Source organism: Sebastes umbrosus, chromosome 3 (assembly GCF_015220745.1).
Source record: "Sebastes umbrosus isolate fSebUmb1 chromosome 3, fSebUmb1.pri, whole genome shotgun sequence".
Lineage (NCBI taxonomy): Eukaryota > Metazoa > Chordata > Actinopteri > Perciformes > Sebastidae > Sebastes > Sebastes umbrosus.
Window position 1 is genome coordinate 7938028 of NC_051271.1, and position 13968 is coordinate 7951995.

Sequence of the window (13968 nt, forward strand, 5' to 3'; positions counted from 1 at the left end):
AGTTGCCAAGTGGAATGTGGGCGGTTTGACATGAAAAGGACAAGAATATAAAAAAAAAAATCACTTTGAGGTTTAGAGGTTGGAGTTGTGATAGGACACTGATAAGGGTTTCCAGGTGAACGCTTAGTAGCACAGCACTAAAGCACTGAGGCTGTGCATCAAGGCACACACACACACACATAGAGAGGGAGGGAGAGAAAGCTCGCTATGCCCTTGTCTGTACCAGTAAGTGTGTTCAATCTGGCCAGTCTGTTAGCTCAGGGGGATTAACAGGAGCTAAAGGTGGCAGAGTCCACTTTCTCAGCTCTTTCCTGACAGATAACTGTATGTCTGTGTGAGTGTGAAAGAGTGAAAGAGAAAGAGTGAGATAGTCCAATGACATTCTTCATTAAAAAAACTTAACCGTTTCCTGGCACACCACTGGTCCTTAGTTGTACACACAGACTGTATATAAGAAGTGGACGTGGTCACCGTGACGTCACCCGTTGGTTTGTGGACTGACGTTTTGAAGCCTTGGGTTAACCCTGAAGTTACCACGCTAACCCCAAATCCTGCTTCGTAGTACAGGCCTCTGATCATACAGGTTTGCAACCACCTCTTAACTTAAATACAACACGTCTTGTTGTCATCATGTTTTATGGTCAGTTGAAGCTGCTCACAGTCGAGTTTCTCCGTCTGTTCAATGATAGATTTCTTACATGTATACAATGTCTTATTACATTCCTGTATTATAGCTGCACTGGAAATATCTGGATGAGATGTTGTGTTTTCTACATTCAAGGCACTTATCTCCTACAATGAGCAATGCCATCTTAACACTGCTTAGAGTGGAGAACTCTTCTACTGATGTATTGCCTGTTTTGTGGCTCACCTTCAATGTTCACAATTTCCTAGAACAGCATTCAGCTTTGCATTCAGGCATCTGCTGCACTTAAAGACAGGGTCTGTGGGTGATTGTTTATATATTGTATTGTGTAAAGATATTCCTCTGAAGGCATTACAGTCTAGAGACAAGGTGACACCCCAATCTTGTTTGACACTTCTAAGATATTTCTGTCAATGTCTGCAGCATGCAAGAGGCCAACCAATGAATAGACGGTGATGTATCTTGGAAAGGAGCTTATAAAAATGGACTTATCTGCAAGAGAGTCAAAAAATACACACGCACTTATCTGTGCAGTCTTGTTTTGAGGCATTAAAGATGAGATTCTACGGTAAAAATGTTGTGTGTCTATTTGAAAGGGTCATAGAAAGCTGACGATGAATTATTAATAATAAATGTTAGTTTGTCTCCTTTCATCCTTCTCTCCAACCTGCGCTATCACACATCGCCAGCTCTGAAACGGTGAAAATGTTTCTGCCCACAGATAAGAGGTCCCCGGAGGGAGCGGGGAAAAAAAAGAAGGAGTGGAAGAAGACGGGATAAGCGGAGGAGTAGCTGAGCTGAATATCTATCGGGAGATCAGAGTATGGGGCTAATCTGGGTTAAACGGCTGCTCAGCAAGGCTCAGCAAGGCTCAACAGTTCTCCGGGGTGAAGGGAATATGGCAGCGTGGTGTGTTGTCACCCACAGTTTCAGCTTTAGCTTTCGGGGAGTAGGACAAACCAAGATTTGACTGGACAACAAAAGCATTTTTTTTTTATCGTGCTTTACCTGACCCAATGAGCAGTTAGCCTTTTCAATCAATCATTTTTTTCAGATAACCGTGCCCGTCGGTGGAGCATTCGTAACACGCCCACATCAGTACGCCACACCTAACGCAGCGGAAGCGGGAGCTGCAGAGTTATCGGCTGATAGCGCCAGTTTACTGCTGCCAATCCAGAAATGTCTGCCTCCCTCTTTCTCCTGTTTGCTTAACTGTTGAGGGGAAAAGCAGTTGCAGCCTCGAGAGACGGCGTGATAAAGCTAAGACCATCACTTTATACTATTGCTTTTATACACACAATTTCTCTGTTATGTCTTCTTCCATGGCAACCTGATGTTTTCTTGTCCAAATGTCTGTTTTTTTTATTTTATTTGGTTATTGTGTAATGTAATGAAGATAAAAAAAAAACTTCTAGGAAATTTAGCAATATTCAAACAGGACCATTCTATGTGTTAACTGTGTATGTATAAGTAAGTGTCATGTAATAACATATTACTATGTAGTATTACTATATCAATACTCTAATATACTAATACATACACTGTTGAAATGAAAGTGCTCATTAATTCAAAACTATAAATAGGTTGTTAAATGGTACTCTAAGGGCATTTGGCTAGTCTAAATCAGATTGAAACTGATACTTTTGGTTTGTTTCGATTTAGTCTGGTTCCGTTTCACACTCCACAAATTAGAGCAGACCAAATGCAGGGAATCGCGGACTTTGATATATTGCTGTCAAAGTTTTTTCCCTTTGACTCGGCACTGATCTAGTGTGCGCAAGAATCCCTTCTCCTCCAGTTTATCTCTAATGAATTTACAAACTTCACTAATGTTGTGGACTTTATTTAGCATATTCTGTATGATCTCTTTGGCCCAAATGTCAAGCAAACATCGGACATCTGCAGAAGTCCAAGTCAGTCCTCTCCTTCTCATTTTTAGCGTGTCATTTACCTGTGTCCATCTCAACAAACGTCCGCACAGCCAGCCCATAATCCCCTGCACTTTGGTTCACTTCTTGCAATTGGGTCGGATTATGTTCTCATTGCAAATGCTAGCGAGAGGTGGTCTCGGTCCGGTTGTTTTGGTCCGCACCAGAGTACGATTGAACCTCACCAGGGCTTGATTAATTTGGTACTTTGGACTTTGCTTTAGTTGGATTTTGTCCTGGCACCAAAAGAAATTGATGGATAACAATCTCCACAGTACTTCATCATTGACCACGCGTTTATCGCAACATTTTAGTAAGAACTGTGTGGATAATTAGCTTTAACACAGCTGTTGTATCTCAGCACATGTGGTCATCTTAGTGTCTAACACAACTATTACAATTTGTTAAAGTAAAGGCCACATGCTCTCAAAGAGTGCTGTTAATAGACATGTGAAGAAACACTAGAAATAAAGAAACAATAAAAAAAAACAAAGGCAGTTTTACATTTATCACGTTATGCAGTGTACCTATATCTGAGTGACTCCTTTCTTTCAAAGTGCAGTGATGTGTACAATATTCCCTCTTCCATCCATCATTTATCCTCCATTACTTTAGCAGATGCTGCGGCTTACTCACTATGCTACACCCATTAGTCTTAGACTTAGTGAGGTAGAACTACTTGAGCACACTGAATACGAACTGGAGGTGGTTTTTTAGATGTTTTCATTTCAATTTAAAGCAGGGTCACCGTTGGTTGGGGAAAACCCTGAATGATACAGGTGCTCAGAGCTGGAGAGAAGCCCAAGCACATGCCAGGGATTATAGATATTAATTATGCCAGAGGAGATGTAAAAGTGTTGTCAAGAGACCTAAAGGTTGGCGCCTCTGATAGACTACAGTAGATGTTCTTTTACAGTATGTGTTGAGTAAATGTCCAGAACCTTGGACTTATAAAACTAAATATTTTTAAATAATAATATATTTAAAATCAGAAAGATGGCCATTAAGCTGATAAAAATGATTTCTTTTGGTAATGTCTCAAAAAAAATGTAGGTACATATTCAGTACAATCTGTAACACCAAACCTTAAATAAAAGCCAGATCATTCTTTAAAATTTGAATAAACATTTTTCCCTTTCTTCCCATGTAATCATGCACAAAAAAACACATGGTTGATGCTTGATGTTATCATTATTATTATTATTATTATTATTATTATTATTTCTTTATTATTATTATTATTATTATTATTATTATTATTATTATTATTATAATAACTATGATGCCTATACTTTTATCCTTCTTTGTTTAGTTTTATGTATGTATTATGTTCTGTTCTGTATGTCACCCTGCTTTTCTTTGTCTGTTTGTGTGTGTATTCTATCTTTGTTTCTATCACTGTTGTATAAAGAAAAGAAACATTTGGATTTTTGGTGAGGCAACAGAAAACTATTGTTGCGTGGGGAAGCAAACAGGACCCAGTCAAGTCAAGACATCAGTAACTGTGTTGTGGAGAAGTATTCTTAATGAGTTGAACGAGATGCAAACTTCACCATAATCAAAACAACCAGCTACCTCAATGAAACCTGCTCTTTTGCTAAAAGTTGTTGATGTGTCCCCAAAGAGTCAGCAGGCGCCAGGGAAGCACAGATACATCCAGCTCGTCTTGTGTCTTAGTACAGAGTTTTTTTTTGTTTATCTTTTTCAGGCCTTCCCTTGGATATCTTCTCCGATCCGCCTCTATCAGAGCAGTAAATTCAGCATGCAGAGGAAATCAATATGCTTGTCCTATTATCAGATGAGTGGGTGTGATTTAAGACCAAAGACAAAATCTGCTATCGGCTTTCACCATCTTTGCATGCATTCATACACCCTCGCATGCACGCACACACAAACACAACAGCACACCGGACGGGATGGCATGCTGTTGTCCAGACATAATAAATGAATGTGGATGTCGGTGGGAACATAAAACAAAAGTAATTAAAGGGAGCTGAAGGGCCCCAAAGCTCAGAGCACTTGATTAATGATGCCTTTCAGCACACAGGGCTCAACTAGACTGGTCTAACCTGACGAGGCGAGAGAGAGAGCGAGAGAGGGAAAAAGAGAGAGGCAAATGGGTATGCCATTGACCTGTCCTAAACCTTTGGAGAGTGTGGAATTGTTGGGTTAAAATAAATGGATGAAGAGTTTAGGAATGCTGGTAGGTGAATACCAGAGAGGGGACAAAAAAAAGGTGTATTTTTCTTGCTTTACAGTAGATTAATACATATTTTTGTGTATGTTACATGTCTTGCATCTGACTGTAAATTTGAGTGAATTTTTCAAAGCTTTTTTTTTCAAGGAGCAGCCGGGGGGAGGAGAGTGTCTGGTTTGGGGACCTCAGAAATGCGTCTCCATTCTTTGCAGATGATGTGGTTCTGTTTGCTGGATCAGACCGTGACCTTTAGCACGCACTGGGGCGGTTTGCAGCTGAGTGTGAAGCGGTCTGGATGAGAGTCAATGCCTCCAAGTCTGAGGCCATGGTTCTCTGCCAGAAAACAAGGGATTGCACCCTCCAGGTTGGGAGTGAGTCACTGCCCCAAATGTGAGAGTTTGAGTATCTCAGGGTCTTGTTCACGAGTGAGGTTAAAATGGAGCGGGAGATGGACAGGCGTCAGCAGTGATACGGGCGTTGTATCGGACCATTGTGATGAAGAGGGAGCTGAGCAGGGAAGGTAAAGCTCTTGATTTACCAGTCCATCTACGTTCCAACTTTCACCTAAAGTCAAGAGTTTTGGGTAGTGACCGAAAAAATGAGATCGCAAATACAAGCGGCCGAAATAAGTTTCCTTCCTAGGCTGGCTGGGCTCAGCCTTAGAGAGAGGGTGAGGAGCTCAGATATCTGGAGGGAGCTCAGAGTAGAGCCACTGATTTGGTCATCTGATCAGGATGTCTCCTGGACGCCTCCCTTTAGAGGTTTTCCGGGCACGTCCAACTGGTAAGAGGCCCCGGGGTAGACCCAGAACACGCTGGAGAGATTATATATCTTGTCTGGCCTGGGAATGCCTCGGGGTCCTTCAGGAAGAGCTGGAAAACATTGCTGGGTAGAAGGACGTCTGGATACCCTGCTAAGCCTGCTGCCCCAACGACCCGGCCCCGGTATAAGCGGAAGATAATGGATGGATGGATGGATTCTTCTTCATATATTTCAAATCAGTGAAGCGCGTCCTCTCGTGAAAGTGAGGATAGATGTTCCTCGTTCCCTCCGTATTGCTGCAACATTCAGATAATTACCTCCCCGCGAGTTTCTGCGCGAACAAAAGAGCGTCTCTTACAAACACTATAAGTCACATTCTGTTAGGGAAAGCAGAAATCAAGACTCGACGTGATAATGATGAAGCGGGAGGACTGCTGACCTCAGCAAGCAATTAGGTGCAGACTGCTGGCTGACTGGCATCTTGTCTGGGGGGGATTGTGGGATTGTGTGTGTGTGTGTGTCTCTGTGAGAGACAAATCATGAGAAAGAAAGAGACAGCAAAACAGGTTGTGTGCTGGGAAAATAGCTCCCAAGCCCACCCGTAATGCATTTCTCGCTCTCATAATTGGATTTTAAAAATACATGGAGCGGCCCTTTATATGTCTAGAGTCTAGAGTCAACCTGACACCACATTTTGTGTCAGAACAGGGCGGCATGTCTGTGAATTTGATTGGATAGAAATGTAAACAGGCTTACAAAATGACTTTGTGTTATCAAGTTTATGTACATATTCTCTGAACCAGTCAAGCGCTACTGGTACTGGAGAGCTACTGGTAGCTCGCAAGCTACTGGTTGGAGACCCCTGCTCTGGACACCTTCCATTCCTCTGTTTTTTTGTGACATCTCTCTTTCTCTGTTCTGTCTTTTCTGCCCTCTCTCCACACACTTTCACTGTTTTATCTCTTCCTTTCTCTCTCACTCACACATGCCCTCTCCCCTTTTGCCTTTCATGGTTGCTTCTTTTTACGCTGGGAACAAGAACAAGGAAAGCAAAATGTCAATTGCTGCTGCCACATACAGTGAAGTAGACAGAGATGCCAATTTATTGGACCAGGAAAGATGCGAGTGGGACAGAGGGGGGGTGGCTGCACGCTGGTTTTAAGGGGCTGGAGAGGACAAGGCTCAAGCTGGACTTTCAATCTTACGTGTTTCTGAGGGAACAACATGGAAGACCTCTGAAGATAATATGAGCTTGTATTGCTGTGCTCTGCAGGGTTGGGCAGGGGTTGGGCAGCTGATGTTTTTTTTATTTCCTAAACACACTGTGGCACTTTAAATTCTTGTTTTGGGTATTACTTTACTGTTTTGTTGTCTCGGTCTCACGACTGTCATGGCCTAGTTTCCAAGTTGTTCCATCTTTGTAGCAATGCCAAAAGCCATTAAGCACACTTTTGTAACAGCACAAAAAAAAAACATCACGGCCTGTTTCTTTTGAACGTCTCACTAATCTTTCTTCTTTCTCACGAGGCAGGTGTCTCCTGTTTTTTTCCTGTCTTCCTGCCTCTTCTTCTTTCTGTGTTTAATCGCCACCCTGCTGCTGACAGTGAGCCTCTGAGTGCATTAAAACAACAGCAATAATAAGCTGCGGAAGCGGGGTTTGATTGGAAATCGGTCCACCACACAAGAACTGATGTACGTACATGTGTCCCAGTGTGCATGCATGTTGAGTTGTCAATTTCTCATATGCCTCCAATCTTGTATTACTTGTGATATTTGTATTATTCTTGCTGTGAAGAGTAATGGTGCATGACAGGTGGTGCAGTGCCAGTTTGTGTTGTTGTTGTTCCATTACATCCCAACATGCAAAATCATTGTGCATTTTGAGGTCTTTAACTGGATGGAGATGGATGGTTGGAAGGAGACAGCGTACGTATATGTGTGTGTGTGTGTGTGTGTGTGTGCAGGAGTCTGTTAGGCTGATAGAAAGAGTGTGTGAATTTAACAAGCTGAACGAGTAACAGTCAGACATCTGGACAGGGACGTGTGCACCTTATTACCGGCAATAATTAATCCATAAACATCCAATAAATCTACCTGCCTGCCTGGTAAATTGCTGACACCTACAGACACACAAACAGTGAATATAAACTTAAATTCACACACACAAATGCAATGCACACCCACTAACTTGTGTTTCTTGAGTGAGAGCCCCATGTGCTGCTTCATCTGCTGCATGCCGTGGTAGTCGGTGTAGATGAGGTCAAAGGGCAGCGGGCCAGTCAGTGGGCAACTGCCTCTGCCTGGGGGCACACCGAGGAACCTGCAACACACACACACACACACAAATAAAACACAGAGTTTAGACAAGAAGAGAAATACGACCGACAAGAGAAGAGAGAAGACTCCAAAAATAGTGCGAGCACACGGACTGCACTTCAGAGCATCCGAGCATTCATTATTGACTTGGACAAAAACATTTCTGTTTTGTTTCAGAAAGGAACGGTAAAGAGAAGGTGAACGGCGGTGCTTGCTGGGAATCAAATGCTTTCATCGACATATGAAATGGGGTAGCTGAGGGGTTTCAGCTTTGTTATTAAAAAAAGGTTTGAACTTCTGTATTTATTGATTCCTCCTTTTCTGGGTTATTTATATGCGGTATAGACCATAGACTGTATACAAGAAGTGGACGTAGTCACCGTGACATCACCCATTAGTTTGTGGACTGCCGTTTTGAAGCCTCGAGTTCGGCATTTTGGCCGTCGTCATCTTTTTTTTTTCTTTCGCAACCACAAGTGACACGACAGGGTGGAGCTAAGCACAACCGAACGCTGAATAAGACATTTTTAGGCGACTAAAAAGGTTATAATTAACTTTCATGAACAGAAAACACACTGTGAAAGAGTGACCCACACCCAGACCGAACAACGCCGTGGTAGAGACCTGTCAATCACAAGGTAGCCACGCCCTAAAGCATTTTCAGACCCGGAGGTAGCCCACTGGTATAAACCTACCAGTGGAACAATAGAGCTTTTATTTTGGTTTTATTCATCCATGTATTATGAAAATGCGTATTAGCCGTCTATCATTGTCTTCTGTAAAGTGACATGTTTTTCTATTGCGTGTTCACATAATGCCAGAAATCAACGTCTACCAGTCTATTATTTCATCACAGGTCATCTGTTGGCCTGAACTCTAATAATAGAGAGCCAAGTTCAGTCCAGTCACAAACAGTACAGTACAGCTGCTAATTATCAAGAGTGGAAGTCTACACTCCACATTATCATTAATTACTGCCGCGGTGCTCTAATCAGGTATAGGCCGTTTTCACACTATATTTCATTTAGATGTGGTGACACGGTTCAGAGTTCTTTATTATGATATAGATCTCAGATGTGGTACTGTAAGGGTTTTCTCTTAAGTGTGAAGGTTTATAGAGTAGGGATATATTCTCATTGCATTGCATTTTTATGGACTATAATAACCTAATAATGAGCCTGTTCTCTATTTCTGTCGCTCTCGCAATTATCACCCTTTGAAAAATATGTAGTGGGCTAGTGTTCAGCTTGCTTACTGTTGCACTGTTGTGTGAAAAATTCTGAAATGGGTTCACAGTATTATGATAATAATTGTATTACAGCGATGTAAATGCATTTAGTGTGAATTCATCATATACCGTACAGTGACTTTCCCTCAGCCCCCCCTAACTATGTTGTCTTCCGGGCATCTGAATGCATCTAAACCTGACTCCAAGTTTGATGCTTATAAATTTAATAACAAGACAACATGTCTAGTTTGCATTTAGCCATGCTAGTTTGATGGATTGCCATGACATATAGCTGAATAGACAAAGAGCATCAGCTACTCCGGAGACTAAACTTCATCAGCAGAATATCCTGCTTGATTGACAGTTCATCTCTGAGAAGTGCAGACACCACAGCAGTGAGGCCTTAGGACAAAATATGGACCATTTATTTAGAAAGAATCGTACCAGAAGGAATCATTTTTAGAGTGCATGACCCTTGAGGGAATAAAAGCCCTTAAACTTGGAGCTGTTAAGCTCAACCCGCTGAGCTACACAGCGACACAAGTGAGAGAGACAGACTGCATAGATGGCAGCATGAGGCCAGAGCTGGAGCACAGCATGAAGAGGACTTTAAACAATGAACTGTAGCAGTCACACTTGAGAGGGAACTCTCATGATAAAGACCGCCAGCAAGCATGCCCTTCAAAAAAAGGCTGCCTGCATGACAAAGTGACCCACAAGGTGATATGAGATAATCAAATGCCCATCACTGTTTATCTCCCCTGGCTGTGGGAAACGGTTTCTCACATCAAAGCTCAAAATCTAATTCCCTGGAGTGGAGGAAATAAAACAAAAATAGTGTTTTTTGAGTGAAAGCTAAATTAAAAAGTGTGTTTGTTGATCAGATGGTATAGTTTGGGTTATGCTGAGTCCAATCAAAGACAAGCCAGGGCGCACCGGGGAGGCTTTTGGCAAAATATCATTCAAACAACCAGGATGAAAAGAGCTGAATGCGTAATGACCTGGCTGAGTTGAACCTTACAGCAGCAACATCAGCAACAACAACAGATGGTAAATGGATGGAGGGAGAGAGAGAGAGAGAGAAAATAAAGAGAGATATAAACTGATGTGTTGAGGTTGTGTGTCTGTCAGGTGCTTAACTGAATAAGTGCTTGTGTGCGTATGATGTACCTGTTGTGTTGGTACACACACACACACACACACACACACCAGTACAAACCAAAGGAGAGAAGAGATGTTATTTCTAAGTGCGTGATGAACTGTGTCCAGTTCCACATCCTTGTTTGACTCAGTTTCAACTTATTGATCGACTGAGGACCTCTCTGTTACCGTGCCGACAGACCTGCTATTGGATATCTGACCTGTGAGTGGTCTTCTAGCTCTTACTTAGCTCTTATTTCTGTGACGGATGAGGCCAAAGGCTAATGGAGACTGTAATGCAATTCGTACCCCCAGTGAGTTTCATCCCGCTATGCTAGTTTTACATTGGGAGTCTTTTTGGCTGCGCTGCTCGTCCAAAGGGTCATTTGATAGTGTTGCGAGGCAGCACTTACAGGAGGAGCTCTGCCGGCAGCTGATAACCGCCAAAAGAAAGCAGTGAAAACACAGAGATAAAAGAGTTTGATGTAGTGATTGAAGTGAAAAATGTGGTAGTACTGTAAACCAACAACTGCAGCGTGTGATTACTGCACTTATGGGTGTTTCTCTCTGGTGTACTAAGATGAATGACTACTGTAAATAGCAGCAGTGTGACAAAATAAACTTAACTCAAGGTCCACTTCCTAGCTTTTTCTGGAGATTATTTTGTCAAATTATTGTGAAATGCACCAGAAGGTTTAGTCTATCGGCTATATATGAGGCTAGATTGCATTTTCCATAGAAGAAAACCTAAGACACAACTTAAATTATCCAGTTGGTACATGAATCATCACTGTGAAGATTTCATCAGAGTACAACTTCGCAAAAAAATCTAAAAAAATATAACTGACATGTATTTTTTCTAAGGCTAAATTTAGACTTAATTGTTTTTATTGCATAAAACTGACAATATTTAACAAAAAAATATACTCTTGTCAAACTACAAAATATATCAAAATAATACTGTTATTAGTTTAACAACATTATTTAAAGGATATGTTCATATTTTCTCATATATGTCTTCAAAAAGTACTCACTGTTTTTAAAACTGTTTCTGTAATGAAACGGCTGAGAAAAGATCCCTTCCTAATGAGATCACAATGTAAGTGATCAAGGGAGAAAATCCACAGTCCTTTTTCTAAACACATCCTTTAAGTGTATTCATGAAAAAGTCCACGTCTTCTTTTCACAACTGTAATGCTGCCTGCAACCAGGCATTTTAGAGGCTATAGCTGCCATTTGCGGTTTGAAGCCTTGTAATACACTGTGAAATAGCATGATGGGATTTCAAGTGTGCACTCTGCCTGGAGTGTGGTGCCCCTCATTAGTCTAGTAGTTTCCATTAGCGATACAATGTCTGCGTCCATCCTTATAGATAATGGAGAACTCTCATAGTTAGAGAGGCCTATTCAAAGAGTCCATTCAATGAGAGCCAATCACATTTCAGAGATGACAGGGAACAGCCAGCTTTCAACACTATTATATAGAACGTGTTACAGAAGTTTAAATGAAACTATGCCTTGGATCCTAAAACCAAGAATGAGGGAAGCTACACTAATGTATAAAGCTTCTTATAAAGCTTTGGACAAAACACTTAAACAGGTGCTTTCAAGGTCTCACCATGAGGTCTTGCTTCCTTTGCACAATCATTTCTACTAATATATCTATGTGCTAAATTGTTCTCTTAAAAATTAAAGCTGAAGGTCAAAGATGAGCTCTCTCTCTCTGGTGCGGAAATGAAGAGAGGGCAACATTTGAGATTGAAGTATGAGAGGAAGAAAAGGTTTAAGAGGTGGATAAGGAGGGAGAAAATTAGGTTTGAATGTGTTCGGATAACTATGTTTTCAACCACGGTTTGACAATGAGCAAACTGTATACTTACTGACCCTTCCAGTGTAGCCTTGGAGTGTCCAAATTAACATACCTGTTGTCCTCCCAGATTGCATGTTCTCACATTATTTTCTGGCATAACAGAACACCTTCAATCACATTTGCACATCCCCTTAAGTTCCTCACTCCTCCTCTCGTGTAAAACCTCATGACTTTGGACTGGAAGGTCGGGAAGTGTGACAATCAGAAAAAGCTCAGAACAGCTTCAGTCAAACACTGTAGCTTCCACTGTCGGTACTTTCACAATGAGGATAATCAAATTGTGGACATGATTTGTTTACTTTACTTCAGCAAGGCATTCAATGAAAACTGTGTGGTTTCATTGTATTCGTGATTTAACAGAAACTTGTTTCCCATGATGTTTTCTGCTACTGCAGATTCTTTTATGCATTTTGCAAAACGGAGATACTGAATCAAAAGGAATGAAACCGATTTGCATACACGGGGTGATAATATTATTCTAACAGAATGAGCTCTGCTTGTTTCAATTCCCAAAGTACACGCCACATCATAGTCTTGTCTTAACACTAGAAAAGAAACCCAGAAAAGAAGCTTTGTTTTAAGGATGTGGAGTCAAGATGACAATCGGGGTTGGTGTTTATGTCAACGCATCGACAGCTAGAGAGGCCTATTCAAAGACAATAGAGGTTCTGGAGGTGAAAGTCACATTCATCGTCTGAATTGTGGATTTGATTATTAGAGAAAATTCATAACCATCCAAGGGAGACTTACCGCGAGCTACGAGATTGTAAAATGATGGTATATGCTCCTGTGGAATCCAGAAGTCTGTACGATATCAACCTTGTTTTAAGAAAAACATGTTTTATTTGAAATTTCATGGAGCAGTACTACACTACCCACAATCCTAAGGGTAACAGCGACATCTTTGATAGGTGGAGCTTACTGTTATCCTGGAAATGTGTACCGCACCCGTGAAAAGCTAATGAGGATAACACTCGTACACGCTCGTACATGCTGTTCCTTGGTCTGTTCCCGGATTTCAAAATCGGACCAACACGGTGGCTCGTTTGGAAACTTTCTCTTATATTACGAAAATATTTAACCGAAATGTGTTTCCGAAGACATTTGAGGCAAGAAATAAGCCATGCAGTTGCTGAATCTGTCTTCATTTTAGATCGACAACAGTTAATTTAAACGTTTTTCAAGAGTTTCCAGAGGCGGCGAGTTGCCATTCGCAATGGTTTATGGGATGAGTAGTTCCTTCACTCTTTAAATAATTATGTACGCAGTCTTGTACTTTTGCCTTTATTTCTGTTTTTCAAAAAAAAAAAATTGCTCTGAATCAAATGCTTTATGGTCACGATTCATCTCGTAGTTGGTGGGTTTAGTTCCATCCCTAAAACTCTTTAGATAAGGATTTTCTGAAACGTTAATGGAGTGAATGAACGGGAAATTCACTTCGGAACCGGAGCCTTTCAGAATTGGGTGGTCACTGTTGAGCTCTTTGTTACACATATTGTCAGTTTATCAATGCCTGACTGAAAAATAATCCAATTAGACAATATGTTGAGACTATTTGTTTTGCCATATCAATAGCAGGCTGAATTAATTTTCATACAAATTTAAATTCATATATATATATACCCTCATCAACGCTTTGTATCACACACCCAATCAAGCATCTCTGCGTTGCATTGAAAGCAGAAATAAAAGCTGTAATTCATGATGATCACTGCACCATCTCTGGTCATTCATTGCGGAAAGCCAGCATTAACATAATACGAACAATCCATTTTCATTACGCAGTGCTGCAGCTCAGTCAGGCCTTTTGTTTGTCCGCAGATGTCTATCAGTCTCTCCGTGTGTCCGTCCCGCGGTCATAACAGAGAGGACGGGGACAATG

The 13968-nt window shown here is 41.3% G+C and overlaps 1 protein-coding gene across 2 annotated transcripts in view; it reads right to left on the reverse strand.

Moving 5' to 3' along the window:
• The window catches only part of LOC119485577 (alpha-1,6-mannosylglycoprotein 6-beta-N-acetylglucosaminyltransferase B-like), a 133011-nt gene that overhangs the window by 19115 nt on the left and 99928 nt on the right, over nucleotides 1-13968 (reverse strand). For both annotated transcript variants that reach the window (XM_037765252.1, XM_037765251.1), the window contains exon 9: nucleotides 7722-7853. In XM_037765252.1, coding sequence (XP_037621180.1) covers nucleotides 7722-7853 — 132 coding nt within the window. The remainder of the gene's footprint in view (nucleotides 1-7721; nucleotides 7854-13968) is intronic.